This window comes from Botrytis fragariae, assembly GCF_013461495.1.
Source record: "Botrytis fragariae strain BVB16 chromosome Unknown tig00000012, whole genome shotgun sequence".
Lineage (NCBI taxonomy): Eukaryota > Fungi > Ascomycota > Leotiomycetes > Helotiales > Sclerotiniaceae > Botrytis > Botrytis fragariae.
The window spans coordinates 1,598,888-1,624,343 of NW_023500989.1; the positions used below are offsets into that span (position 1 = coordinate 1,598,888).

The 25,456-nt window shown below is 41.7% G+C and overlaps 10 protein-coding genes across 10 annotated transcripts; 5 read left to right on the forward strand and 5 right to left on the reverse strand.

Annotated features, from left to right (window-relative positions):
• Positions 1-242: 242 nt before the first annotated feature.
• Positions 243-923, forward strand: Bfra_002708 (putative ump-cmp kinase protein; the record flags this gene model as incomplete). Its single annotated transcript, XM_037333123.1, has 3 exons — positions 243-309; positions 359-504; positions 681-923. The coding sequence occupies 3 exons, from the start codon at positions 243-245 to the stop codon at positions 921-923; spliced, it is 456 nt and encodes a 151-aa protein (XP_037195251.1).
• A 5,663-nt stretch (positions 924-6,586) lies between these two features.
• On the reverse strand, positions 6,587-7,483 carry Bfra_002710 (putative btb poz domain protein; the record flags this gene model as incomplete). The annotated part of the gene is made up of 3 exons (XM_037333124.1): positions 6,587-7,231; positions 7,279-7,405; positions 7,455-7,483. 3 exons carry the CDS (start codon positions 7,481-7,483, stop codon positions 6,587-6,589), a joined length of 801 nt encoding a protein of 266 aa, XP_037195252.1.
• Positions 7,484-10,415: 2,932 nt separating this feature from the next.
• On the reverse strand, positions 10,416-10,985 carry Bfra_002711 (uncharacterized protein; the record flags this gene model as incomplete). Its single annotated transcript, XM_037333125.1, has 1 exon — positions 10,416-10,985. The coding sequence occupies one exon, from the start codon at positions 10,983-10,985 to the stop codon at positions 10,416-10,418; it is 570 nt and encodes a 189-aa protein (XP_037195253.1).
• Positions 10,986-13,044: 2,059 nt separating this feature from the next.
• Bfra_002712 (uncharacterized protein) lies at positions 13,045-13,620 on the forward strand (the record flags this gene model as incomplete). The annotated part of the gene is made up of 1 exon (XM_037333126.1): positions 13,045-13,620. One exon carries the CDS (start codon positions 13,045-13,047, stop codon positions 13,618-13,620), a length of 576 nt encoding a protein of 191 aa, XP_037195254.1.
• A 415-nt stretch (positions 13,621-14,035) lies between these two features.
• On the forward strand, positions 14,036-14,456 carry Bfra_002713 (uncharacterized protein; the record flags this gene model as incomplete). Its single annotated transcript, XM_037333127.1, has 2 exons — positions 14,036-14,356; positions 14,448-14,456. 2 exons carry the CDS (start codon positions 14,036-14,038, stop codon positions 14,454-14,456), a joined length of 330 nt encoding a protein of 109 aa, XP_037195255.1.
• Positions 14,457-15,624: 1,168 nt separating this feature from the next.
• Positions 15,625-17,447, reverse strand: Bfra_002714 (putative nrps-like enzyme protein; the record flags this gene model as incomplete). Its single annotated transcript, XM_037333128.1, has 2 exons — positions 15,625-16,391; positions 16,445-17,447. 2 exons carry the CDS (start codon positions 17,445-17,447, stop codon positions 15,625-15,627), a joined length of 1,770 nt encoding a protein of 589 aa, XP_037195256.1.
• A 993-nt stretch (positions 17,448-18,440) lies between these two features.
• On the forward strand, positions 18,441-18,869 carry Bfra_002715 (uncharacterized protein; the record flags this gene model as incomplete). Its single annotated transcript, XM_037333129.1, has 2 exons — positions 18,441-18,474; positions 18,535-18,869. The coding sequence occupies 2 exons, from the start codon at positions 18,441-18,443 to the stop codon at positions 18,867-18,869; spliced, it is 369 nt and encodes a 122-aa protein (XP_037195257.1).
• Positions 18,870-19,565: 696 nt separating this feature from the next.
• On the forward strand, positions 19,566-21,687 carry Bfra_002716 (uncharacterized protein; the record flags this gene model as incomplete). Its single annotated transcript, XM_037333130.1, has 7 exons — positions 19,566-19,588; positions 19,651-19,899; positions 19,946-20,100; positions 20,163-20,246; positions 20,300-20,420; positions 20,973-21,032; positions 21,078-21,687. The coding sequence occupies 7 exons, from the start codon at positions 19,566-19,568 to the stop codon at positions 21,685-21,687; spliced, it is 1,302 nt and encodes a 433-aa protein (XP_037195258.1).
• Positions 21,688-22,157: 470 nt separating this feature from the next.
• On the reverse strand, positions 22,158-22,838 carry Bfra_002717 (uncharacterized protein; the record flags this gene model as incomplete). Its single annotated transcript, XM_037333131.1, has 2 exons — positions 22,158-22,567; positions 22,622-22,838. 2 exons carry the CDS (start codon positions 22,836-22,838, stop codon positions 22,158-22,160), a joined length of 627 nt encoding a protein of 208 aa, XP_037195259.1.
• A 776-nt stretch (positions 22,839-23,614) lies between these two features.
• Bfra_002718 (putative btb poz domain containing protein) lies at positions 23,615-25,346 on the reverse strand (the record flags this gene model as incomplete). The annotated part of the gene is made up of 4 exons (XM_037333132.1): positions 23,615-23,747; positions 24,336-24,573; positions 24,618-24,965; positions 25,313-25,346. 4 exons carry the CDS (start codon positions 25,344-25,346, stop codon positions 23,615-23,617), a joined length of 753 nt encoding a protein of 250 aa, XP_037195260.1.
• Positions 25,347-25,456: the final 110 nt, after the last annotated feature.

Consider the following 25,456-nt stretch of genomic DNA (forward strand, 5'->3'; position numbering starts at 1 on the left):
TCTTATATGATTTCCTTACTACTTTGGATTGTTGATCGAATAAGATGTAACTCTTTGCTTCCAGGAGTTTCCATTCACGGGACTACATTTCTATTCTTTTCTTATTGGCTCGACAGTAGATTTGACGGATATCAATGGCCGAACTTTCAATTACATTTCTCATTTAAGATATATACTTCCAGGTTTCCAAGGGGTACTTCAAGTCAACTTATTATTTCCAGATCTTATATGGCACGATCAGAATGGATGAACAATATAACAGAGTAAATGTTCTACCACGCAGTGACACTTTTCTGATATACGTTATCGGTAAGCTCGTGCTACAAACACTTGTATGAATCAAATTAACATATTTTAGGATGCCCAGGATCGGGAAAGGGAACATTGTGTAAGCTCTTGGCACAATACTATCGCTGTCACCATATCTCAGTTGGTGATCTGCTACGAGATTTGCAAAATGAACAAAGTCTTGCTATCAAAGACTATATACAAGAGGGTGAACTAGTGCCTACAATGACTATAATCGATATCTTGAAACGTGCTATAGCAAGCAAGCTAGAATCTTGTCCTGCTATCATTATAGATGGGTTCCCACGAAGACTTGACCAGGGAATTGCTAGCGAAGAGCAGGCAAGTGATCAATAGTTTGATATATTTCTATCCTTCTCATCGTTTTGTAGTTACGCAAACCAGATCTTGTCCTTTATTTTTGCTGCGGAAAGGAAATTGCCCTGCACCGATATCTGACCAGAAAGCTGGAAGGAAGACTTGACGATAACGAGGAAATCTTTCATCGCCGGTACGAAGAGTTTGAACGGTTGAACCCGGCTATAGTGGATTATTATCGAGATCTCGGGATATTGCTTGTTGTGTGTTCAGAATCTTTTGAGCGGCGAGAAAATGCTGATAGTATTCTAGATTGAAACGAGTGGGGAAACAAGCGTTAGTTTTCGAAATCTAGTTACAATGATAAAATCGAATGGAAAGTGGGTGTGAGGGGTAGTAGAGAAACTCAAGTAGATAGAGTTGTAATGAGATTTGGTTGATATATTGATCGATTCCTTTGGTGTCCTATGTGAAATATAACTTATACGTATGTGATGGAAAGGGAGTATTGAGTTCAGAGTAGCATGACGCTCTAAGATTAAGGTACAATACTCAAGTGCAGTTTTTGATTTAGGAGATATAATTAGGTGGCTATTTGGATATCAATATTCGTAAAATCACCAGAGGGTGAAGTGATTATTCGAGTGCGTTAATACTATTGAGTGATCGTTGATTCGGTTCTTGAAATAATCTTTCCACAATGGACGTTGTTGGTCTCAGACAATCAATTATTCTAGATGTAGACTTGGAAGTAATGCTCAACGGAGTAATGAAATTGATATTTATTGAGTAATGTAAGGGAGTCGGGTAATCAGTGTAACTCCCGGTGTACAAATGGAGAGAATTGTTTGGCATGTTCATGCCATAAACAATGGCTATGGTTACAATCTGAACGATCATAGATCCACTTCGTTTTGGCTCTTCATGCCTAATGCGTTTTTGATTAAAGCTACCCGATCCTGCAAGTCCGTTACGTGCTTCGGCAAAGTGATGTATTCAATGTGGTGCTCTATAAGCATGGCATGGAACTCATTGTTTAACCGTTCCCATTCCGCAATGCTGCTGTACTTCATTCTCACTTCATCCTCGCTGAGCCAACTCGCGTCCCCAGCTTCACAAAATACTACCAGGGCATCCTGCATTCTTTTCTGCAACCTGTTCCACTCCTCTGTATCCTCTAGCTTCTTCGCCGCAGAAACTCCTATATACGCTTTTGCATACACAAGAGCATCAAGTCCAGACCGGTCTGATATACACCAGTCACCTTGAAATATCTTTTCGGCATTGTATTGTTCTAGTAGAACACATTGCTGCAACTCAAATCCCCTCTCAACATTCTTCAGATCTTGAATATTGAAGCATTCGCGACGCATGACTCTCCTTACAACCTCTTCGATAATAACAGGGCGCTCGGCACATCGGCTCTCAAACTCGCGGTTGGCGTCAATCGCATAATAGGCTCGGAGGGTTTCGAGAATAGTGGTCTTCCCGGTGCACTGCGGCCCGATTAAGTAAATATTCGGCAGTCTTAGGGAGGTATTTCTGCTGGTATGAGAAGACATATTTAAACCTTTAGTATAGGATTCCATCATACATTCGTTATCAATATGAATTCGAAGTTTTCGGATTTGAAATCTTAATGCTGGGGAAGCGTCCAAAATGTATTTGCCCAGACTGCCCTAGCACGTCCAGGTAGGCTATCTTATCACCATGTGATATAGTTTGTAAGAACCTCCACCTCTCTCGCTTCCTCAAACGCATCTCTATAGCCTGGATATCTTTTTGGTCGATGTATCTTTTATTCTCTGTGTTTCTCTCTGTAGTATAAAGTTATATAGCCGCTTGAACTCTGAACTATTTGACCGATGTATTGGTTGCTTTGCCAGAGATTGACGCTCACCATGTTTATAATAATACATAAAGCCCTAGCCATTAGGCCAGCGGTTTCTGACGCCGAGTATCGGGAGGTGATGGGATTCTGCCTACGTCACATGCAGGGGGTGGGAAAGGTGTTCTTATAATGTCCATTCCTGCGTAACGGAAAGCCCTATATGCTGGAAAAAATGATGGGCGCTTTGACTTCAAGCATCCCAAAATCTGTGCACACCTTAATATCTCCTTTGTTTTCTTATCAGTTATATTTCATGACTACTTCCAGACAGCCCTGATCCCTTCTTACCAAAAAATCACGGTCGCATCATCGCATTCACGCCTGATTTGCAAAGAGTCTCCTTTCACAGCGTAATAGGCTTCCTCTATCATAGCTGCACCACAGAACTTATACTATCTTTAATATTCATAGAGAAGTTTTATTTAAGTTTGAAGGTCTTGTACTTATGCAGGAAATCGTCGTTAGTGTTGTGACTGCTGTGGCGCGCAAATTCATGCATGATCGTCACGCGACTCTGTACCTCGGATTCAAGCAAGTAATGGTTTTGGTTAGTGCAAAACAGCCTCACGATATTTACGTCATAATTTTAATTTTATAAAATCTGAAGCAAAAAGACCAACAGTGGCTGGGCGCGCCATATCTAGCTTATTAGTAATGACTTTAACGCCTGGCGTAGTTGGTCCAGGCACGAACATAAGTGCTAGCCTGCAGCTCAGCCGAAGTCTTCAAAATTAGAGTATTCAATAGGAGAAGTGCGAGCGGCATACTACGACCTGTAGTTATATCCTTTGTACCCTCTCAACTTCCACATATTGCTCACACCCTGTATGTACAGTAGCACATCTTATCTCAAACTCTTCCTTCGTTGTCTTTTCTGTGATCCTCAACGGCCAAGGCTCGATAATAGCATGCTTCTTCCTGATCTTCACCCCATACTTCTTCGTCAGCTTGTGTATTTGGGCTTCCTGCAAGAAAGTGCCAAATGCCTTTTCAAAATCGCCGAACATTGTATAGCATGAAGAGATTCAAATCATGTCCCGGCTGCTCATTGTATTCGCACCACCGGCCATCATAGTCGTAAGTGTTATCGATGTCACCGGTATAAATTTCTGCATTAATACCCGAGACTCATTGATACGCTGATCGCTCTTCGGGTCATTGTTGTGACATACCTCGCTGACGGCGTTCAAGAAGAGTATTAGCAGTATCGCTGTTGGGTTGGTGGTTTTTGAATTAAGGAGCGGGCTGAATGTGGAAAGGATTTTTTCAGGTCCGATGTATCCGCGATGGCAGATGTTCGAGACCTATTTTTGTATCAACTGTCATCATATGTTTACTATTAAGGTCAAGAGAAAACTTGTGCGTACCTCGATGCGGTCGAACTGAGATTCTTCCATGCTGAGATGATCCGAAAGCCTTCGAACATCAACGTTGGAGAGTCGGAAATGAATATCAATATCCTTGATACTCTTACAGAAACGCAAGAGTGTATCTCTTAGAAAGAAGAAGAGGCTACCTATGACATCATTGATAGCTTTTGGTGTGAATCTGATGTACTCATGGTAGTCCCAGACTTCAAATGGACTCTCGTCATCTTTGATAGGCCAGACTCGATCCTTATGAAAGAATGTGCTTATAAAGTCGGCTGGGCCACGAACGTGAAGGGATAATGTGGAGCTGCTCACGGATTGGGCGCATTAAGCCTCTGAACCTCTGTCTCGATGCGCCATGCGGCAAAAGAATGCCGTCTTCGCGAAATGATATCGTTGCGACTCGGATCGGAGAAGGCTGATTGCATAATGCACGATGCAGATAATCGATCCTGTCCGGAGCTAACATGACGAAATGCCAAATTGCCTGTGCATTCTTCTGTGTCAAATCACATGGAACATTGAAATAGTCCTTCAGCTCGTCCCTTTGGTGCTTCTTCAGTACTAATCGCAAGGATCTCTTTCCGAAAGAAAATGTCTTTGCTTGAAGGGAAATTGATGGCTTATCCTGAATCTTCTCGCAAACTTCAACAATGCTTCCTAGTGCAATGTGACAAAGAGTGTCTATCATGGTGTGTGGTACTAGCGCTGAATACCACAAGCATATCATTATCGGGACCGCTTCTTCAGGCTCAAGGTTTAGAGCGACGAATAGTAAGACAACTTTGCGTGCGACAACCATGAAATTGATATCGTTGATGACAAGCGTGCATCGACCATCATATCCATGTGGAAGACCTTCTATGGTAAATTTAACGAGGTTTCGGATATCTCCTGATGCAGCGAAAAGTAAGGTCATATCGCGATGAATATCGCAGATACTCCGCCCTCATCCATGTTCAGTATATTCACAACCAGCATGTTTCCCCAAAGATATTGATTGATACCAAAATTCGATGAGAGACCGCTATCGGAAACCCAGCTGGGAAGACGGCCTTGCTTGATCCAGCTCGGAACGTATTCGCTCTTGATAAGATCAGACTTGCAAATCTCCTTGTGATGGGCCAGTTCGTGATCTGACACTCTTAAGAGCAATGCTTGAATACGTCAGACTTATTCACACATGTTGTGGTAATTTCTGCGGTATTCTGAGACCTAGCAAATGCGAAATGACATGTAAGCAACATACCTGAACCAATTTGCAGAAGCGGCAGACCAGGCTGGCTGTAACTTGGCATTGCGACTCCTTACCATCAGAATATTGTTTAGTGTTTGCGCATGATGCGGGATTCAGGTAAGTCGCATTGCCAGGCTGGACCGACGGCACGGGGTCCATGTTGAGGCTTGCGAAGGTCGTAACTGTCAAATTGTTGGATCGGCAATAGAAAGAGCCTTAAACGAAGGTTATTGATTTTCTATTGTATTCGAGTAGCAGACATGGTATTGTGTACCATGAAAGAATTTGAAGACAATATTGGTAGACAAGTCATGAAAGACTTTATATATCATTCCCAACGAAGTATATTAGATGAGTCTCATGCGTTGATACCCAATATCACTTGGTAACATTTTCTTTGGGTGTGAGGGGTAGGAGGCCCAAGAAACGTACCGCAGCAGACTGAAACAGGCGATGTGAGCCATACGAGGCAAAGCCTTAAGCTTAACTTTTATTATTAAACAGAACGAATTAATCTTCGGAACGAAAGGCCGAAAGCACCGTGCTCTTTTTTTTTTCCAAGGAAAATCGCGAACAAAATCCGGTACAGACCCTGTATCCAAAGTCGCAATCAAGCTAGCATCGTTGGCTGTGCTGCGTTCCGAGTAATTGTATTCTGACATGACTTATCGCTGGGCAATCACTAGCGTAAACAGCTTCGTACAGCCCTAAACTTCTATACTGATCTACACTGAAGCATGGCTTCTGAGTCCAGCAACAGCTACGAAGACTCTGCTGTTCCTCAAAGAGACAGCGATCAGACCCAAGCACCACCCTTCAATTTCGTACTTATCAAGGTCTACGATCCTAAAGGAGAACTGACGTTATATCGCCTCTATTTCTCCACCCCTTTTAAATACAATCACCACAACAAAGAGAAGATAGAGAAGCTTATGGCTATATACCACAACCAATGGAACAACCTTCATTGTAACACTTGCTATAACAAGCTTCTCTCCGAAGATTAAGAATCAATCGTCTCGATAGGATCAATAGGAACTACATGATTATATAGAAAGTGAAACCGAGGTGTTATAGATAAGATAGCAAGGAACTTGAGTGTTGCATACTCGAGTTGAAGATACTCAGAACATGGGAATCTATAGCTGAGCTCGAAATAGTGAGATTGAATGGGAATTTGTTTACATGACTTTTGTATCCATAACAAAAGAGAAAACCTGATACCCCAGGCTTGATCGGCGAGATTCCATTGAACCTCAAACCATACCTGTTGCTGACGAGATATCCCCACTTCTGAGAATGGAGGCGGTTAATGGTTATTCTGCCAGATTTATCTCAATAGAAATATGATGGGAGCATTAATGACGAAAGAACTATTTGTAATCGACAAATTTGATGGGCGAATAAACATTCTTATAATCAAACACAGTATATTCTTCGACATCGCTGTATTTACAATTGTATTCAATTATTCAATTCTAATTATCGAAAGTAGTTGTTGCAATTATTACAATAATATTTTTCTTTTTTTCGTTTTAAAACGCGGTTTTCATACTCCATATCACAATATGGACATGTTTTTCCAGAATGCGTTGACACATGTAGAGAAGCCTTGAGAACATCAAATGCGATATCCCCATTCTCCTTACACAATGCTGCGAATTCCCCTCTGTCAACCAGTTCGTTAACATGACTAGCAGCAGCTTGAATAGCAATATCTTTGAGCAGGCGATCGGACTCCGGAAGTTCATCGTACATAAGCCATAGGCTAGCTGAGAGTGAAGCAGTATTCCATTCAGTAGATACGGCTTCTTCGAACTTTGTTTTAGCGAGTACCTTCAATTCTGGAATATCATATTTTTCCGCCATGGTGAAAACGCGTGTGCAAATTGTCAAGATTTCCAGGGGTTCATCAACTGCTTCATAAACGGTTTCCTTGACGAGCACAGGTGAATTCTCATCGAATGCTTCAATTAGAGGCTCCTTGACATGTTCACTTGACGCTTCTTTGACGGTTTCGTCAGTGGAAGGTGTAGCATCGAAATCTCCCGTGTAGAGGAACTTGATAATTCTTTCGAAAATTGCTGGATGGTCGTCTGGCAGATTGATTTCGCCGGTCAAAGCCTCCTAAATCAGAGTAAGCAGAGCTAGCTCAAGGAAATAAATGTACCAACCAAAAATGCACCATCCACATGAGCGGCGAGAGGCCTTGATTGTAGACACACTACATTTCGATGGACTTTAAACACTTTATTACCACATTTGATAGTAAGATCAGAGTAGCGGCCAGAGTCAAGCATCCTATAAGTATCAACAGAGAATAGCTTCTTATGAGTTCATACAAACTTACCTAGCAAGGAGGCTTGATGTACCAGACATATTGACTTTGACCTCGAGGTGGATAACTGTTGAACAAAATGCTCAAGAAATATGATGCTGAGTGTGAAGGAGAATACAAGAGATTTATATAACGATGATTACTTGATAGCAAAGGAAGAGTAGGTGTAGTCAAGGCGAGGAAGCTCGTAACTTCTGCTTTTCTTTAGGGCGGGGGTATCAGTCACCCTCAAACTATTCGCGACATGTGGCAGTCCCGGAAGCTGTCCGGTTGAACCAATTACAGCTATACAGTCCTTTGGGCAAACCGTTGAATTAGTGACAATCAAATCTTCCTCTACAGAAGCTCTACACCTATCAGATAATGAGGAGTGGATAGTAGGTGACAATCTGATCGTTGGCTCCAATTATAACGCTAGTTTTGGGTATTATTCTTGTATGCTCACTTGTTATGAAGTTATCAAATTTTTACATTGTATGGACTGAATATCGGAGGGTTCTTCAGCGATAGGCACCACCGCGTTCAGGGTAAGACCAACCGAGCCGCTCAGCAACGGGATAGTGGAGCATATTTATGTGGGTTGTGGGACTGATCGTTGTGGGGTGCCGATCTTAAGAACAAGCAGGACTTTTCTTCTATCATGGCTTAAGACTGATTTTCTCTCGGCATGGTGGGTTTCTCGTTACTCAGGATGGAAGTTAATTGGACAGCACACCAATTTCGTCGGAGAGCGCAAGAGAAGAAGAAGTGAAAGCCGGAATGAAAAGGTGGAGGGGAAGCTTTGGCTGCGCACAGACCACAAACCACGATCTTTGATTGCTTGATTAGAGGAAGTATCAACAAGCGGTTCCATATTGTGTCAATAATCTATACTACTCCTTGCCAAAGTCCTACAATAATTTATTAACAATCAATCCTTCGTTTCATTTACCTTCAATCTCGCATCAGAATATACCGCCATCACCATCTACAGCCACAACACTTACACCGCTATCTTCGAACAATCCTCTATATCACCAAATACTATCGTATCTACCTCAGTCATCTGTTATTTACAATAAGAATACGTTGATTAACCCACAGAATCTTTCACTCGACTATAACCTTATCAATTAAGTTCCTATTTATACTAAGACGAGAAATGGAAAACGGATTTTTCGAAAGTTCTTTTCTTAATTCTCAAGCTTTCTACAGGCTTCTTTGTCTTCTATTTAGCATGACTCAAATTCTACACTTTATTCATTAATCGATTCTTATTGTTTTTATTTTATTTTATACCAAGCTATTAGAGAAGGATTTTTATTAGACTTTTCATCAATAGAGTATGATATCATAAATGATAACACGAAATAAACACTATTTGTATTACTATTATTACATCCCCTAAATCTTTTCTAACAGCGCTATTTATTGTCGACCTCATTCATTTCCAGAAGCGCGATTCGCTCGGTTTGCTGAGTGAGTTGGAGTGTGTGGGAGGAGATGGGGTTGTGGAAGTCCCGCATTTGCGTGCGCAGGAAGAGCTCGGTGAGTTCGGCGCTGGTGGCGAGGGTTTGGGTTACGGAAGGGGAGGTGGGCGATGGGGGTGCGGGTATAGGGAGGTGAGGGTGGAGGCGGGGTTGGGGGGTTGGAGTCCATGGTTTGGGGGGTTGGAGTCCATGGTTTGGGGTGGATGGGTTTGGACTAATTCTCTCATTCTACTTGGGGGTTTGTCTAGTGAGATGCTGGGGAATGGGTGTGAGTGGGTGGATTTCTCTATGCTGTGGGAATGAAACATTGAGAGGAAAAGGAGAATGTAAGAGCTTATAGCCATAAATTATTGTTGTTTCGGATATTGTTACTGATTTGTTCGCCTGAAGTACTTTCTGGTAGTTCCAGCTATGAAATCCTCATGGGTACTTCCTAGAGTTGATTGCCAATCTGATGCCAGTTTTTAGACTAATATGATGACTGCTTCAAAAAGAATTCTCGTTCACAGCATCTTTCCTTGGTCATTTCGCTTACAATTATATCCCCTCCTATATCACATAATCTACCTCAACATAAGATATGAAGAACGATTATCCCTCGAGATTTCTTGCAAGAATGTCGAATCAATAGTACTTAGCGCTTCAATTCATTTCTCAGTATCTAGTTGATAGGAATTGAAATAGGATTCTACAGGACATTTCGTAGGGTTTCATATGATATGTGATGTCTTTCACGCATGGTATGGACATCCTGATTGCTGAGATCATCCATACTAATTAGCTTCAAGCGATTGACGAAACAGGAACATGATATAGACTTTATAGAAGTACTTTAGAAAACAACGCACCTTGCGTCTAAGCAAATATCACAATGACTTGATTAAACCTTCCCGACGTGTTTCGTGTGTTTCTATCATTTTCTTGCGCAATTTGTACGTCGTCATCTGCGTCTCGAGTCTTCTCTGGATCTTTGCAGTTTTCACAATGATTCTGTGTGAGAGATCACAAATTTTGTTTTTGTAGATTCTTTCACGGGAAGATAGCATTGAGTAACTTGAACTTGTGTCTTTGAGCTTGTTGGTAGCGTTTTTCTGGTTGCGGAGTTGCTCACTGATGGTATGGTCCAAGAAGGATAAGCTAGGTATTTAGAGATTGAAATAATCCTCATGTTAGTCTATACAAGTTGTTTGTTGTTTGTGTAGATGTTAGGGAATCTTAGTCTTTATGTTGTATTGTGTTTCCAGGAGCCTGGATTTATACATTGGGGTATTCTGAGATGTTTCGGTTAGATACTTCTTAAATGAACCAGAAATACGCCTCAGCTCACTTTGTACAATTATTGGCATTTCAGTAATCATCCAAATCCTCAAAGTCTCAAGTAATCCATGTTACTTTCCTCTCAGAAGTAACACTTATTCATGTCAAAATTAATTTATGAATCATTTCGCACTAACACTCGGCACAAAAATGAATGTACTCATGTATTTTGAATGTATTTATATTATTAAAATTGAGGAAAATTCTCTAAACGTCTGAAATGCCCAAAAAGTATTTCAATCAAAGCGCATAGTTGATCAGGATGAAAAACGAAAAGTACGAGAAAAGCTTCCAATACGTTCTTAACGAAGTTTTCAGCTACCGACAAGAAAGGGTGGCTGAGGATGGAAAATATAAGAGCCCCGATGAGTATAGAAGCCGGGATAACGTATTTCTGAAACATTCTATTGTTCATTCTCGACTTCTTGTGTTGTGGATCTATTTCTTGTGTTGATTTATGTGGATGTGTACCACATTCCGAGATGGGTTTCCGTTGGTTGCTGGCAAGGTTTTCAGAAGTTTCGTTTCGGAATCCAAGAATGCCCTTTTTTGGTTGCGTTGATCTCTCCCATTCAGAAAGAAAGTCCCAGTCGGTAAATTCTGATGTTTGTCTTCTTCGTTCGGAAGAGATATGGGAGGATACCCGTGGATATTCCTCGTTATTAACTATCGCGGACTCCGCTGGGTATCTTCGTACTCGGCTATCTGTTCCAGCAGATTGTGCAAGATATTGAAAATATTGAGCTTCAGCGTTCATGGTTGCGGTTTTTTTGAGCAATTGTGCTTTCTATTGGAGACTTTTCGCAGAGCATTAAGAAGTATTTATATCCCCAGAAATTTCTTGCTTATGTTGACTTTGTACAATGGCCAATGAATGTCTTTGTCAAGTTATTTAGAAAAGATTCAATGTCCTTGTGTTGGATGATGGTGAGAATGAAAAGGAATGTCTTTATTTAGGGAGATCACAAAGAAGTTGATTATTTTGAGATGGGGAAATGCGAATTGTTTATTTGTGGATGAAGAATGAGTACTAATTGTTAAAGTTGTATCTCATTCGACAAAGAGAAATTTCCTAACTCGAGGTAAACAACAAAGGTACCTTGTATAAGGTGAGAATGGACTATGAGACTCGAATTCACAACCCAAAATCAAAAAATAATCTCTATTGTACGATTCGAATTTAGTCAATCATAGAATTTACAACTTCCTCGGGGTATGCCGAAACCTTGCGATTATCACTTTAATAACGTTGAAGACCAGAGACGGCGCGAAACTGCTTCCATCTTCCGTGCGGCCAATATATCCTATTGAAGTAAAATAATCTCGAGTAACAAAATATAATTGATCAATTGCAATGGAAAGAAGAATTCAATATGATATAGTTCGATTTCATATACGTGGAATTAATTGGACCAACTTAGTCAAGAGCGGAGGCAGTTGGGCCAAGACCTATTGCTTCAAATATTTCACGGATTCGATTTCACCTGCATCTCCATACAAAAACTGGGAAAGGGTAAAGAATATCATCGTTTTCCGCAACAGAAGGTGACGGAACCGAGAACAACAGACAAACAATCCCGTCAAAATGTATTACTGAAATCGAGTCCCCTTTGTTCGAACTTTGAACTTTTCTTCACTAACTATCAGAAATATTAGATCAGCTTACATACTCACAGGAACACTTACCCTAACAAAAAGCTCAACCTACAAAGATGTGTCTCTCAATCTGCCACGCCCATACTTGTCCACACATGTCCTATATTAATCATCTTTGCGAACCTAATGCCCACCCTCAAACATGTCAGTTCCGCAAGGAAGAAATAAAACATTTGGGTAGGAAATGCATTCGTTGTTTGAAGGAAGAAGGAATCTACATCAAGAGAGAATCTCTTCAGAAAGCAAAGTCAAAAAGACTCAGTGAAGCAGCCGCAATCAGAGAAGGTACAATTCTTACTCTTAAGAGATTAGAACAAGCAGAAGAGTATGTGAGAGAAGAAAAGAGGCAGAATATGGTAATAAGATACACAGAAAAGGTTGATAAGACACGCAAGTGTGTGATTATGTGAGGGATGATGAGCTCTCAGGAAAAGAGATGAGTGGAAGTGTGAACTAGTCCCCGTTTGAATGCGTGCTTATCAGGAGAAAGTACCGAACCGCATCACTAGTCATGATTTCAATACAACTATTTTTGGGAAAAACGAACCACCTTGACCAGAATGTGCTGTGAGATTCAATGAAGAACTGTCAGGAGATTGAATTGTGACTAGATCGAAAGACCTTCATGAATAAGCGAAGTGCCCCTGGACTATTTCTGATGATGTATCAAACAGCTCAGCAAGATTACCAACCTAAGCACATGTACGGAATTTCACCGGTGCTTGCATATTGGCTGCCTCGGCTGCCTAGGATTGACTCCAAGTGAGAGGTAAAAGAATGAGAAGTTGCCGTGGTTTCTCCGGTGTTTAATCGATTCACGATGAAGTCTTTTCATATGCCTCTAGATGAGAGCTAAAATCGTGTCATCAAATACCTAGCTAGTTAAGTACCTAGGTATGAAATATGATTACTAAACACCAAGAAACTATTCTGGTACGATTTGCGAATTTCGGCTTACATCGTATATGCGGCCCGCAAAAGTGGGGTAGCCAAACGCGTGATCTGTTCCTTCCTGTCCTACATCATGACTACTATAAATGGATGGAGATGGAAAGAATTTCTATTATCTAAAGCAACCGAAGTTTAATTCTCCCGACCTGTGGTGCTATTCAAGATCAAAATTACTACGCACTCGCGAAGCACAACCCATACAAAACAATATGTCTCCCACCAAAGAACCCTTCACCATAACTGCCTCTCCATCCACCGATATCTGGCGCAAGCCTCCCACCACCGATGCCTTCAATGCACCCACCAACATGGCTTCAGTAGTACCTCTCACCTCATTCCTTTCTTCCAAGATCACATTTTCGCTCCCTTGCAAATATCGCTACGACCAAGGTGGTCTTCTTCTCCATCTCACCAAAGCCGGTTCCAAAGATCGCTGGCTGAAGACTGGAGTTGAATTTTATAATGGCAAACCATTTGTGAGCACTGTTGGATGCGATAACTTTGCGGACTGGAGTATCTACCCGACGGGTCTTGATCCAAGTGAAGACGTGGAGGTTACTGTCGAAGTGAGGAGAGAGGGGGATGAGAATGGAAAGGGTCTTTGGGTTTATTGGATCAAGGGCGAAGAGAGAATACCGCTTAGAGAGGTGGCGTGGTTTTTCGCCGATGAAGAAGATTGGAATATTGGAGTTGGAGCGATGGCTTGCAGACCTGCTAAAGCTGAGGCTACTAACGGAGAGAGTTTAGATGTCAAATTTTGGGATTTTGAATTGAAACAGAATTGATTGCCGGATGTTTTTGATAGATGCATTAAACAACTCTGAGCACGGGCATTTGAAACTTTTATGGATGAAATGATTGTGAAGAAATGGGATCGTTTTTGGTTTCTCATGATGGGTATCACACTACATATATATTCTCAGAGAAAGACATGTAAACACATAAGTTTCTGCTTAAACCCTGAGGACTCTGATATGAAGATATTCTTCCTCAACATAATATCCCAAGAGAACAACCAGTGTTGATACTTGTATGCCTCCTGTCATTGGAAAGTTCGAAAAAGCAATGCGCAATTGAATTTCCAGTGACACCCGTCCGAAAGTGCAATTTCAAACTTTGCCCATTTCTTTAGCACAATGGATATTTAGTTGTCGTTATTCATCATTCCAGAGTATTACACGCAATACTAGCTCAGTATACATGAACAGATCTAGAATTCGTCCAGAACAATCCCACACAACTAGTATAGAAATTCGCCTCCTCTTAAATGCTTATTATCTATTCCACAGCCTCTTGACTCTCAATTTAGCTGCAAACACGAAACGCAGAATGAACACCCAAGAGCCAACAAAAAACCCCAACGCAAAGTTACAAAGGCCATCATGTGTACAGAAATATGCACCAAATTCAACGAATGCGGCTGCTGTCATTTCAACGCCAGTACCTGCCACTATTAACACCTACACAACTGCGCACTCCAAGATTGTCCTGTCTTTCGCGCCACATTCCGTCGCCAGCCAGGTAAGTGCCAGCGTTACACTTCTACTATTCCACCAAATTGATTAGGCTTTGTTTGTAATCATTTCTTTACTTTCTTTGTTTCATTTTAAAGTTGAGATGAGAACGGAATGAGGCGAGCGCACGTTTGAGGGGTTTGTAAGCGAAGAATAGATAGATACGTTGGTAGATGCTGAGAATCATCTACCATGTAGCAGTCTTAAAAATCCCCTATAAAAATTAATTTTTCCGAGAATACTTTGAACATGAAAAAGCGACCCGCGATGAAATTTGATGTGATAAATATAATCTTGCTATCTAGTCACGAAGTAGCCACACTGAGATTGACCAAAGTAATAGAAGATCAGGAAATGCGGGATGACCAAAGAATTCTCAAACAAGATCACATTGTTTTGGACTTGTTCTCCCATAATTCCAATCTTGTTTCTATGACAAGCACGTAAAAATCCAAGAATTCATACTGACATGAGAACGTAATAATTTCTAAACAAGCACAAAACAGACCCAGAATAACCCCCTATCTCAAATATAATTACCCACACATCGATCTTCATATTAACTCAAGTCTCAAATCCCCAAGAAATTCAAAACTCATCAAACATACCCAGTATCATGGTCACATAACACTTCAGCCTTCTTCCCAGATCGACCCAGTAAAAACCCAAGCCCAAAATCCAAAATGTGCCACGACCAACACACCATCCACATTTCCTGCAAGCATTCTTCCACTCATATGCAACCCTGTCTTCGGGCTCCTATCAATCCATCCGACAACACCCCTGGCCCAACACGTTGTTCATTCTACTGGCTTTCTATTGTTGAGAAGCAGAATTCTTGCGCTGTTTGTAGAAAAATTCGATGGATTCGAGTGACTAGATTTATGAGACGACGAACGGAAGGAGATGGACGGGATGGGGACGAGAGTCCATCCTTGGGGTGTGTGGTATTGTGAGGAGGGGAGGAGTTTGAGAGGGTGGGGAGGAGACAAGAAAGGTAGGTGGATGTGATGATTTGTTAGAAGCAATATTTACTCCGTTTTTTATTTTCCGTTTTATTTGCCGCCTTTTAAATAGACCGAGAATAAAAATGAAAAGAAAAAGCGTTAACTCTGAGATTAAAACTAAACAAACTATTGTGATTCCCATTGGTAAATCTGACTCAAAAAATGCCATGCATAGGTACTGTTGGTATGTGTTATATGATATCAATAATTAAACATGCGTTCCGATTTCCCAAAGCTATTTGAAGAAAAGAAAGGGAACGAAAGTGATCTAAATTCGCAACTTGAGATCAGCTTTACTATATCCGTAGTTCCTTGCCTCAAACGCTGCGTATACACTGTCAATCTCAGCTTTATACATATTTGTACAAATAGATCTAACGAGGGTTCCCTTAGCAGCTCTCTCAAATCTCTTATCCTTCTTCGCCACGAGAACCAAATGTCGCTCAACTCGAGCATGTGTTGGTACCGTATCATTAACTTTTTGCACTCCCGGCCATACCTTTGATATCAAATCTTCCTCCGTCAATGTTGAATCCTCCTTCGGTTCCAATAAGATCCCACAACGGGCTCTGCCCGTTCCGAAGACAAGACAGCCATTCAATAACGGGTGTGACTGTAGTAGAGTCTCAATGTGCACAGGGTTGACTTTGGCTGCATAAGAAAGGATGATAAGATCATCGATTCGGTTTTCAAATTTCCAAAGTGGACCAATTCCATTGGGGAGCGAACCTTCGTAACGACGCAGAATATCCCTGGTCCTCCACTGAGTCTGATCACGTTCCATCTGAAAGACAGGTTGAGCCCAAGCAAGAGCTGGATCATCGTATTTGTTTAAGATCAGTTCGCAAAGCGTAGAGTCATCATTCACTGGCTCTAATTCTGGTAAGAATTGGGGGTGGAACTCGAGATACTGCCAATGTGATTTGGGTGGTACAAGAAGTGGCAATTGGGCGGTTTCAGTCGACCCGAAAATTTGCCACAGTACTGCGTCGGTGTTGCGGGTAATGAAGTCGCCTGTTTTCTGTGATAGTGGACCTATTTTTTAATTAATAACGCACCCAAGAGCGGACTATAGGAAATATGTTTACCTCCAACCCAGGAAACATGCTTCAAAGCAGCGATTTCGTCTTCGAGGCCCTCGCTGTGATTCAAGAATAATTGCTCTGTAACGCTTGGAACCTCTATTATTCCATGAATTGGGAGAGCCTTCATGATATCATGAAGTATTTTCCCACTAGACGGTTCCCTCGGTGGGCCGCGAACCAAGATTGAACCTAAGATGATCGTTGAGAATGCAATGGCAATTCCAGATGCATGAGCAAAGCCACACCCACTCAAAAGTAGTTTGTCTTTTTCTATACACTTGTAGCCTGCAACTACTCGTCCAGGTACATCAGGTAACAATACACTGCTGTGGAGGAAACTACTGAGGAACCTATGGCTGCAATTCTTTGGCTTTGGTGCACTTGTGGAACCCGATGTATGAGCAATCAATGCAAGCTCATCTTTATGGGTATCCCAATTCTTCGTGTAGGGGTACGGCTCACTTTTTGTGGTTATTATCTCCTGTAGCGTCGGTATTTCGTGCTTTTCCAAAGTTGTAAGTACATCTAAAATTCGTGCAGCAAAATCCGAGTATTGAGATGTGTAGAAAAGTTTCGTGCTTTTGGTAGCCTTGAGTAATGAAACTGTGTTTGCTAATGCATTTCGAGTACTTGGTAAAAGTAGAGGGTTTCCAGTTTTCATACAAGCAATTTCAATGATCGGATAGCGAAAGTCCTGAGATCCAATAAACGCGAAAGTCTCCGTCGATGAAGTTTCAGACTTATAAGAGTCGATCCAATGAGCTAGGAAGTCCACACCACGCAAGAACTGTCCAGCATTGACCTGATCGAATCCCTCGGATATGTCAGATGACTTGGCCACCATTGCTATGATGCTTTGAGGATTTTCACGTGCCTTTTCCTCGAGAATGTGAGGAATGAGCCTGTTAGCACGTTTGAGTTCTGCATCGGAAGGGAGTGTCTCAATTTTATACGAGACTTGGTAGTCGTGCTTCGCACTTGTCATGATTTGTGTTGTTGAGGCCATGTTGGATGATAATGCTTCCAATTATGACAGAAAGAAGATACAGAGGATGTCCAGGTATATGTACATGTCTTCAACATCATATTATCGATCAACCACCATGATTCATACAGATTTCCAAAACGGGACAAGAAAGTCTCACACCCGAATGCAAGCACATTCCTTTTTGTTGTAATCAACTATATTGTTGATTCGCGAATGATTTGAGAGAACGGAGCACATATGAACTACAAATTGTGCTTCTAATCTGACTATTAGACAATAATTACAAGTACAGCTATTAATTGGAGGGCTGTTATATTCAATGTGAACTAACACATATCCTGTTCTCGCTCGAGAACAGCAACGATAGATGTAACAATACCTTTTCGATAAGAAGTTGGGTTTTGCAAATTGAATTTGTGTCTCACAATGCTACTTGTACTATACCAAATACTTGTAGTTTGATGAGCGATATTGAACCACCCGTATATCTGTGATAGTCATTCTTTGAAGTAATAGATCTGAAGTCTTGTTTCCACGCCAGCCTAGTAAACACAGAATGGTTCATCTACCAATTGAGTGCTTTGATCAAGTAAACCACTGAGCTTATTTCAGTGATGATCTTGTATAAATTTTCTCTCAAAGGCGAAGAGCGGTGAACTAAAGATCGTTCAGTTGGTCGGGGCATTCAATTGGTAAGTGGAACCCTTCAACTGTCAAGGACTTCAATAGCGCCATGGCATCAATAGTCTCCTCTCAGATCAAGAAAAGATAGCTTTCGAGGACGACAATGTGTCTTGGAAACGTTTATTCTTAGTCAAGCCACAGGTGTCGTGGTGTCACTTGTGCAGATGGTATCAGATGGATGTCAAGATAAGAATTGACGTACAGTCAGCAATTCCTCAGGCTCATTCGGCGACCCTAAAAAGTTTTAAGCAACGCTAAAACACCCAACGACCCTTGCAACGTGAACGTCGCCGACCCCAAAGAACATCATTTCTTCTACCCCACAAAATGAAGCCCGAGCCAAAGTTTAATGAACCACTAGGTATATAAGAATAAAGAACTCGCAACGTTATGGAAAAAGATTTCAATCTATAAAAAACAGATCAGTACCTGCCACTTCAGTCCGCAACAAACAAAGTAATCTTACAATGTGTAGACAAGCAAGCTGCCCGACCTGTCGTATGTTTCTCACCCCGCCCTCCTCTTATTCTACATCATACTAATATCGGCGGTGCGGCAGAGAAGGAAACCTGGTTCGGCTGCGGTCAACACTTACCTTCCGTCTTCTCTTCGATCCCTGCCGATCAAGAATGTACCTGCATACCAAAGTTTGAGAAGGACGGGGTCCAATATCCACCGAAAGTTGGTACCGGCACAGCACAGGATGCCGGAGAGGAGGGGGATGTTGTCATACACGATTTAAAGCGCGATACATGACTAGCCGATCTGCTAAAGGTATTAGTACCAGTTGGCTTGGGGGCTATAGTTTGGATTTGGTGGTCATAAAATTATAGGGGATATTAGGGTGGGTGGTGATAACGTTTGGCGTCAATCTTTGCAGGTTACCAAAGCAGGGTGCAGTCGATTCTGGTATGTAAGAACTGGCGAGTTGGGTAGATTTCAGGATAAGTGGCTTTCAAGCCTTTAACATAACCGCTTTTCGATCACGATACATGTGCTATGTATGCTCGCGCCTCCTGAATGTGTTTTGACAGATATATGTCTTCATTAAAGAGCGCTGAATTCGAACCCCTCTTCAAATCACAAGCGTTTCTAGAGAATTGGGAAATTCCGTTTCGTACATTGAGGAGCGAACGCTTTGGAAATCGGACGATGCACGCCATCTGTAACTTCTTCGCTATCATCTTCTCTTTGCGAAACTTGCATCGAGTAAGGCAACATTAGGAGACTTGCCTATGTATGCTCCCAATTCTTGTCCAACTCTCTTTCGATAAGAATCATTGAGATATTCACTTTATCAATTTCCGCTAGCCCACATTGTTATCCATACTTCGCGCCTCGTCAAACTCTTTTCGCAAACCATTCTCAAACTTTACAATCACAAAGGAGTGTGGTCTGGCTTCCCATTTGATCCCGATTTCACAACAAATCTTACCCAAACTCAGCTCAAACATGGATCTTAATCGGCCCCTTGGGTGAGTCAACGAGTACCTCAACAAATTTGTGATATTTCAGCCTAAGTTGACATTTTGATTAGAGGCAAGATCCAGATCAATGTCGGCAACTCTAAATACCACATCCACGAAGAGCCTTTGCGCAGAAATACGGAATCCTTCAACTACGAACATAGAAGTGTCATGAACATAGATGTAGGATCTGAAGTGTTTGAGTCGTTTGTTCAGTGGCTCTATAACCGAGATCTCTTCAAACATCCAGCTGGTGGCGCCCGGGTGATTCTAAAGTTGTGGTTCTTTGCTGCTAAAATTTCCTGCCCAGAGCTTCAGAAGTACGCTATGGATTGGATTCAGGATGACCAATATAATTCGATGAAGAAGTCGGATTCAAGATACGTTTTTTGAGACGCCCAAGGATGGTGGTGAGCATATTGCTTTAGAGAGTTTCTGTGCTGCTATGCTTCGCCAGGAAAGCACTGAGGACTGTTTCACAATAGTTCGTGATTTTCTTCAAGCAGTCCCAGTCGCCCTTGGTCCGTGTCTGCGATCCCACATGCCAAGACAAGAATCATCTTTGCCGATTCCACATTCACAGCAACAATGACAATGACAAGATCTGCGAGTCCAAACCAAATGTTCAGTAGAATCTGCGCTTCAATTGCGTCGGTGAATATCTTTGGTACGTTTCTCTCGTGTTGCTTCTCTCGACTCTCTTTGCTGACCCAACCTTAGAGTCTTTTGATAGTCTCGAGATCCCGTCAGAAGTCTTGGGATTCGCTACAACTTCGATGACCAACTTCAAGCAGCTAGTTTGGTCCATTCATACTGCTAGGGAAAGACGTTCATTCATCTGGTATATACAAAAGCAATGAAAGACATCATCAGGATTCCAAAATCTATTCATCAGGTTCCATGCACCGAATACGTGAGAACACCAGTGCTTCATGTGTATCCAACTTTGTATTCTCCCTTTTACCCATTCTCCTACTCCTCTTTCTAGAACTGAACCGTATAGCTCGTGAAACCTAGTCTTCTCAATTCCATCTCCCTCTTTACAAACTATAGTTTGTGTTAACACCCACCAGTGGATGCGCGAACTGATAGATTGATCAATATAAAATTTACATTTTCATTATTTAAGCTGCAATGAGCCATTGTCCCCGAATCCAAAACACTTCGGTCAACCAGTCAGGAAATATTACCAAATTCAATCCTAATAGTGTGCTATCAAGTAGTGCACCTACTACTAACATGTTCATTTCAAATCACTTTTGAAGAAGGCTGATATTCACTCCATACACGGTAGCCTCGATTGCATTATGTTCATTACGCGATCGTAAACTTTTCAAACGTGTTTTTCTTTTTTGTGCAACGTCAAAAGGATCGATTGTTTCGCGATAATTAGTGATGTTTTGAAGCAGCAGCTCCGAGACAACGAGAAAATGAATTCCACCCAGCGTAGCGGGTGAGTCCTCGGTTGTTTCAAGAAGTGTTAACCCATGAGATCCAGACTAGCAATATCCAGAGAAAAGATCCGAGTCGAAGTTATCGGGGGTTGCTACGAGATTCATGAGGAGTTATTGGCTGGTACAGGCTTATTCGAACGTCTGAAGGATGATCAGGCTATTATCCCGGATGAAGAGTCTGATACATTCGATTATCTGGTCCAATGGCTCTATACCCCAGGACATTTCTTTAAGGTGCCGAAAATCAAAACAGTCCTAAAACTATGGATCCTTGCCGACGGGATTGAGTTTCCAAGACTCCAAAATTATTGCATGGATTTCCTTCAGAATCACTATCGTCGCAATGACAAATTCACGGACTTGGATGAATTGAAATGTGTCTTTGGGGCCACAGAGGGCGTGTACATGGCAGGTAATCTTTTAATGAAACTCTGTGTTGCTCAACTTCATTTTCAAAACAACAGTGAGGGTAGCACAGCTGTTACATACTTTCTTCGGACTGTCCCAACGGCTATTGTCGCGTATCTCGATTATGAGACCTGGTTCAATGTATACAGCGACAACGACCCTAGAAGTCGTGAAAAATTTCCTTGTGAATTCCACGTCCACGATACCAATGAAGATCGCGAGGACTGCCAAATAAAGCTCGAATAGTTCAACTATTTTCCAGCTTGCGCTTAGTCAGTGTGTCTTCCTGTGTGCCTTTCTGTCACTTTTCTTCCTCAGAAACCGCTTGCTCACTTATCGTTCCACGTTTTTCTAGACTTCGAGTAAGCCAATACTCGTCAACACAACTTGATTTCTTTCGAACAATCGGCAGTACCCCGCGCATTGGGTCTAATTTCCATCATGCGTTTAAATGAGAGCGCGAGTCAGAGATGAAAGTCGGTGGTGGTCATGGAACGCTGCACTATCGCGCGGGCACTCAGTACTTTTCTCGTGGTATTCATAAATTCTATAGGAAGAATCAAATTCACTGAAATAACTGGAACGACGCTGAAGCGCCAAACATGTGATAACTATCCTTCCTGCCCATTCAACTCCATGACCCATAACTATCCATCCCAATTCCACCACTTCCCAAAACAACAATCATAATCCAAAGTCATAAACCCCACTAACATTTAACAATTATAATTTAAATACACACCTCGAGCACCAGCTCCATTCAAAGCATTCACATACTCAGTCCAGCTCACACTTCCCTGTCCACGAACCCAATCCGCGTATCTGAACACAAAAGCCAATCCCTGTCCACTACCCCCATTGCAAGCTTGGGCATTAATCACAATACTCTGTCCACTCGCAGGAGTGACAGAGCCGAAAATACCAGAATTGATCTTGGGACTGATGTTGTTGAATGTTGGACCGCTGGGAAGAGGTGTCGAGACGGTGTAGACGTCCAGAGCTGGAGAGATGCCGGTGATAGATGGTGCGTAGTCTGATGGGAAAGTGAGAGTAAGGGAACAGCCGTAGGATCCGGCTGGGAGAGCGGGGAAGGAGATAAGTTCCCAGAATTGATTGGAGGGGTTACCTGGAGAATGTGTTAATTTGGATTCATGATGATATTTGAGAAAGATATACATACCATTGGCGTCAGCGTCCTGACTAATCTTGACAGATCTATCCGTGTTCCATGTGTTTGGATAGGCAGTGTTTGGATTTGCCTTGGAAAGTTGAACGATTTGATTTGGGAAGAGTTGTGTTCCGCAAGTGCGTTTTTCGTTCAAGACTTCTGGAACGGGAGAAGCTTGTACGAAGCTTGTCGCTCCGATGAGAAGGGAAAGAATAGTCTTGGAAAGCATATTGATTTAAAGATTAATTTCAAGTGAAGATCAAGCGTTATGATTCTTTGTGAAGTTCTTAGCCTCTAGTAATGATGGTGATGATGGTGATGATGATGGAGAGAAGACAACATCTCCATCGATCCAGCAGCATCATTATATACTCAACAATCAAGAAGTAACCTAGTACCACTGCCACCAACGGCTGAGGGAAATCAGATGATGCTCTCATGACTTTGTGAGCGGATACGAAGAGGCTTGCTACAAGTGCTGATCTGCACAAGGCTGACGCAATACGAATTCTTCACCAAGCTGAAAACATCATATGATTGTCATGATTGTCATCTTGACATGATGAATTTAGCAAACTGGTGAGAGGAAATGTTTCTGATTTCTTTGTAAAGACAATTTTTGTGACAAATTGAATGATTGATGTGTGTAGCTGTGTAACTAAAGTTGGATTGGGCCACCAGTGAGCGTCGCGGGGTAATTGCTTGGCAGCTGTAAGGGAGTGAGATTTTGGGGAACCTCATAAAGGCTTGGGGGATGAGGCTGATGTGAGCTATTTTTGGAGGGGAATAAGCAAACAGCAAACAATATGCTGTCGGTGTAGTGGGGCTTGGGGTTTTTTTATTTGCTGGCCCGAGTATGAAGGCTGATAGTCGAATAATAATCTGAACCCCTTTCTCTCAGCCTCTCGATAAGCGAGACATTTGACGAATTCATATTGCGGTGCCAAGATAACATCCCATGGGGCTCGTTTACTGGTAGGTAGAGGCATAATCCATGTTTTTATTTTAGTAGAATCGTGATGTGCCCAAGGGCCGAGTACCTGCAACAATGCCCGAAGATTGTTCGTTGATTTGTAAAGCATTTTCTAAAGTTCTGTCAGTTGGCAGTGTTGATACACGTGTGTTAATACATTCGAGCCTGTCTCAAACAAAAAAAAATTGGTATCCCAGCGATTTCAATTTGTAATACCATTGACAAATTTACCTTGGGAGTTTGATCTATCCGGAAAATTCATAATTCTTCGGGTGCTAGAACGCTAGATTTTCTGAATTGTGAAAATAAAAGTATGGTTAAGCAAGCGCAAATTCATTTCGATAGTAATGACTTAGACGTCAAGATTTAGAATGCTATCTCTCTACAACTTGGTAAGCACTTTGAATATCTTAACTTTCATATTGCGAGTAAATTATTAACAGCTCTTAATTGTGATAACTAGTTTCTGTGTAATCCTTCCTATGATTTGAAAGTCGCACCAATTTTGACCATCTTTGAATCAAATTTCAAAGATACCAAAGCAACCCAATCCCTGAAAAGATGAAGCTGGCTTTCATTGTCCTACCTCAAATAATTGTATCCACCAATACTAGGATCTACATTCGGATCCTCGGCTAGGTGGGAAAAATGCAAGACGCTGAGGTCTAGAAGTCGAAAGTCTTCTGTACATTTAAGTTGCACTAGTATTTGTTTCTATATTGATGAGAATTCAATGCCGCGACTCAAACATACTCATCGTTATAGTTATGCTCGTAAAACGCACAGTTATCACAACGACCGCCGCGAACTCTTGGATCAGCAACAGGCTTCCCTCCAAGATCTTGTGTGAATTCTAAAACGTCTTCAAATGAGCCATTAACGTCGTTGAATATACTCTCCAAGTTAGCAACATCTTCTGGATCTCCAAACGGAATCTCCCACGCCAACATCGCGACCGCAAATACTCGGAACTCATCCCCCACGTTGTATTCTCGTATATGTGCACAATTTCAGAACGAGAAAATAGAAATCGACTTATTATTTCATCGCCAAGCGCATCTTGTAGAGCATTCATGGCGCAGTTTTTCAAGGTTATAGCTTGACACTTTTGGGCAAAAATCCAGATATTAATGATCAGCATGGGCTCTTTGGATCCCCCTCTGAGATGCTCGGAATACATCCAGTTGACGAAGATTTCGAAAACTTCCGGATCATCCTCGGGAAGAAGCATCTTGTTTTCAATACCTTCCTTGAACCTTCCATTAAAGGCTTTATCAAAGAAGTCGCAGGTTGATCTGATGAGAGTTTTATGCGCAAAGAACTCTTTGAGCTCGGGACCAACAATGATCTGGACCAATTCGTTGCCAAGGCGATTATGAATTTCTGAGTTAGCTTTGATCCATATAGTACACAAGATTATTTCTTACTTAGCAGTTGAATGTGCCATCATGGAATATGCTATTTGGGCATCTCTTTGTCTTAATCGCAGCGTTTCTGCTTGCTAATCTTGATGATTTTGTACAAATTTTGTTAGGAGAACCACGGATCGAGAATTATTGCGTCGCAATGTTAATCGTGTCAAAAAATGTTTGCCTGCGAATGCGAAGCTTTTGTTAGTTTGGTATTGGTGCTCTGTCGTACCATCATGTACCGTATATATCTTTAGGAAGTGAATTTGGTGATATAATGTCAAATCATGTAGCGAAGAATTATTCGTTTCCTCCAGTCACCTTCATTGCGGTAGTAACAGTTATGTCTGATCATGCTCAAATTACTTCATCCTCACATTGCTGCCAGTGTTGATAATTCAATTTGCATGTTGATTCTAGTAATTAAGTCATTGTGGTTGGGGGGTATTATACAAACCGGGTGTC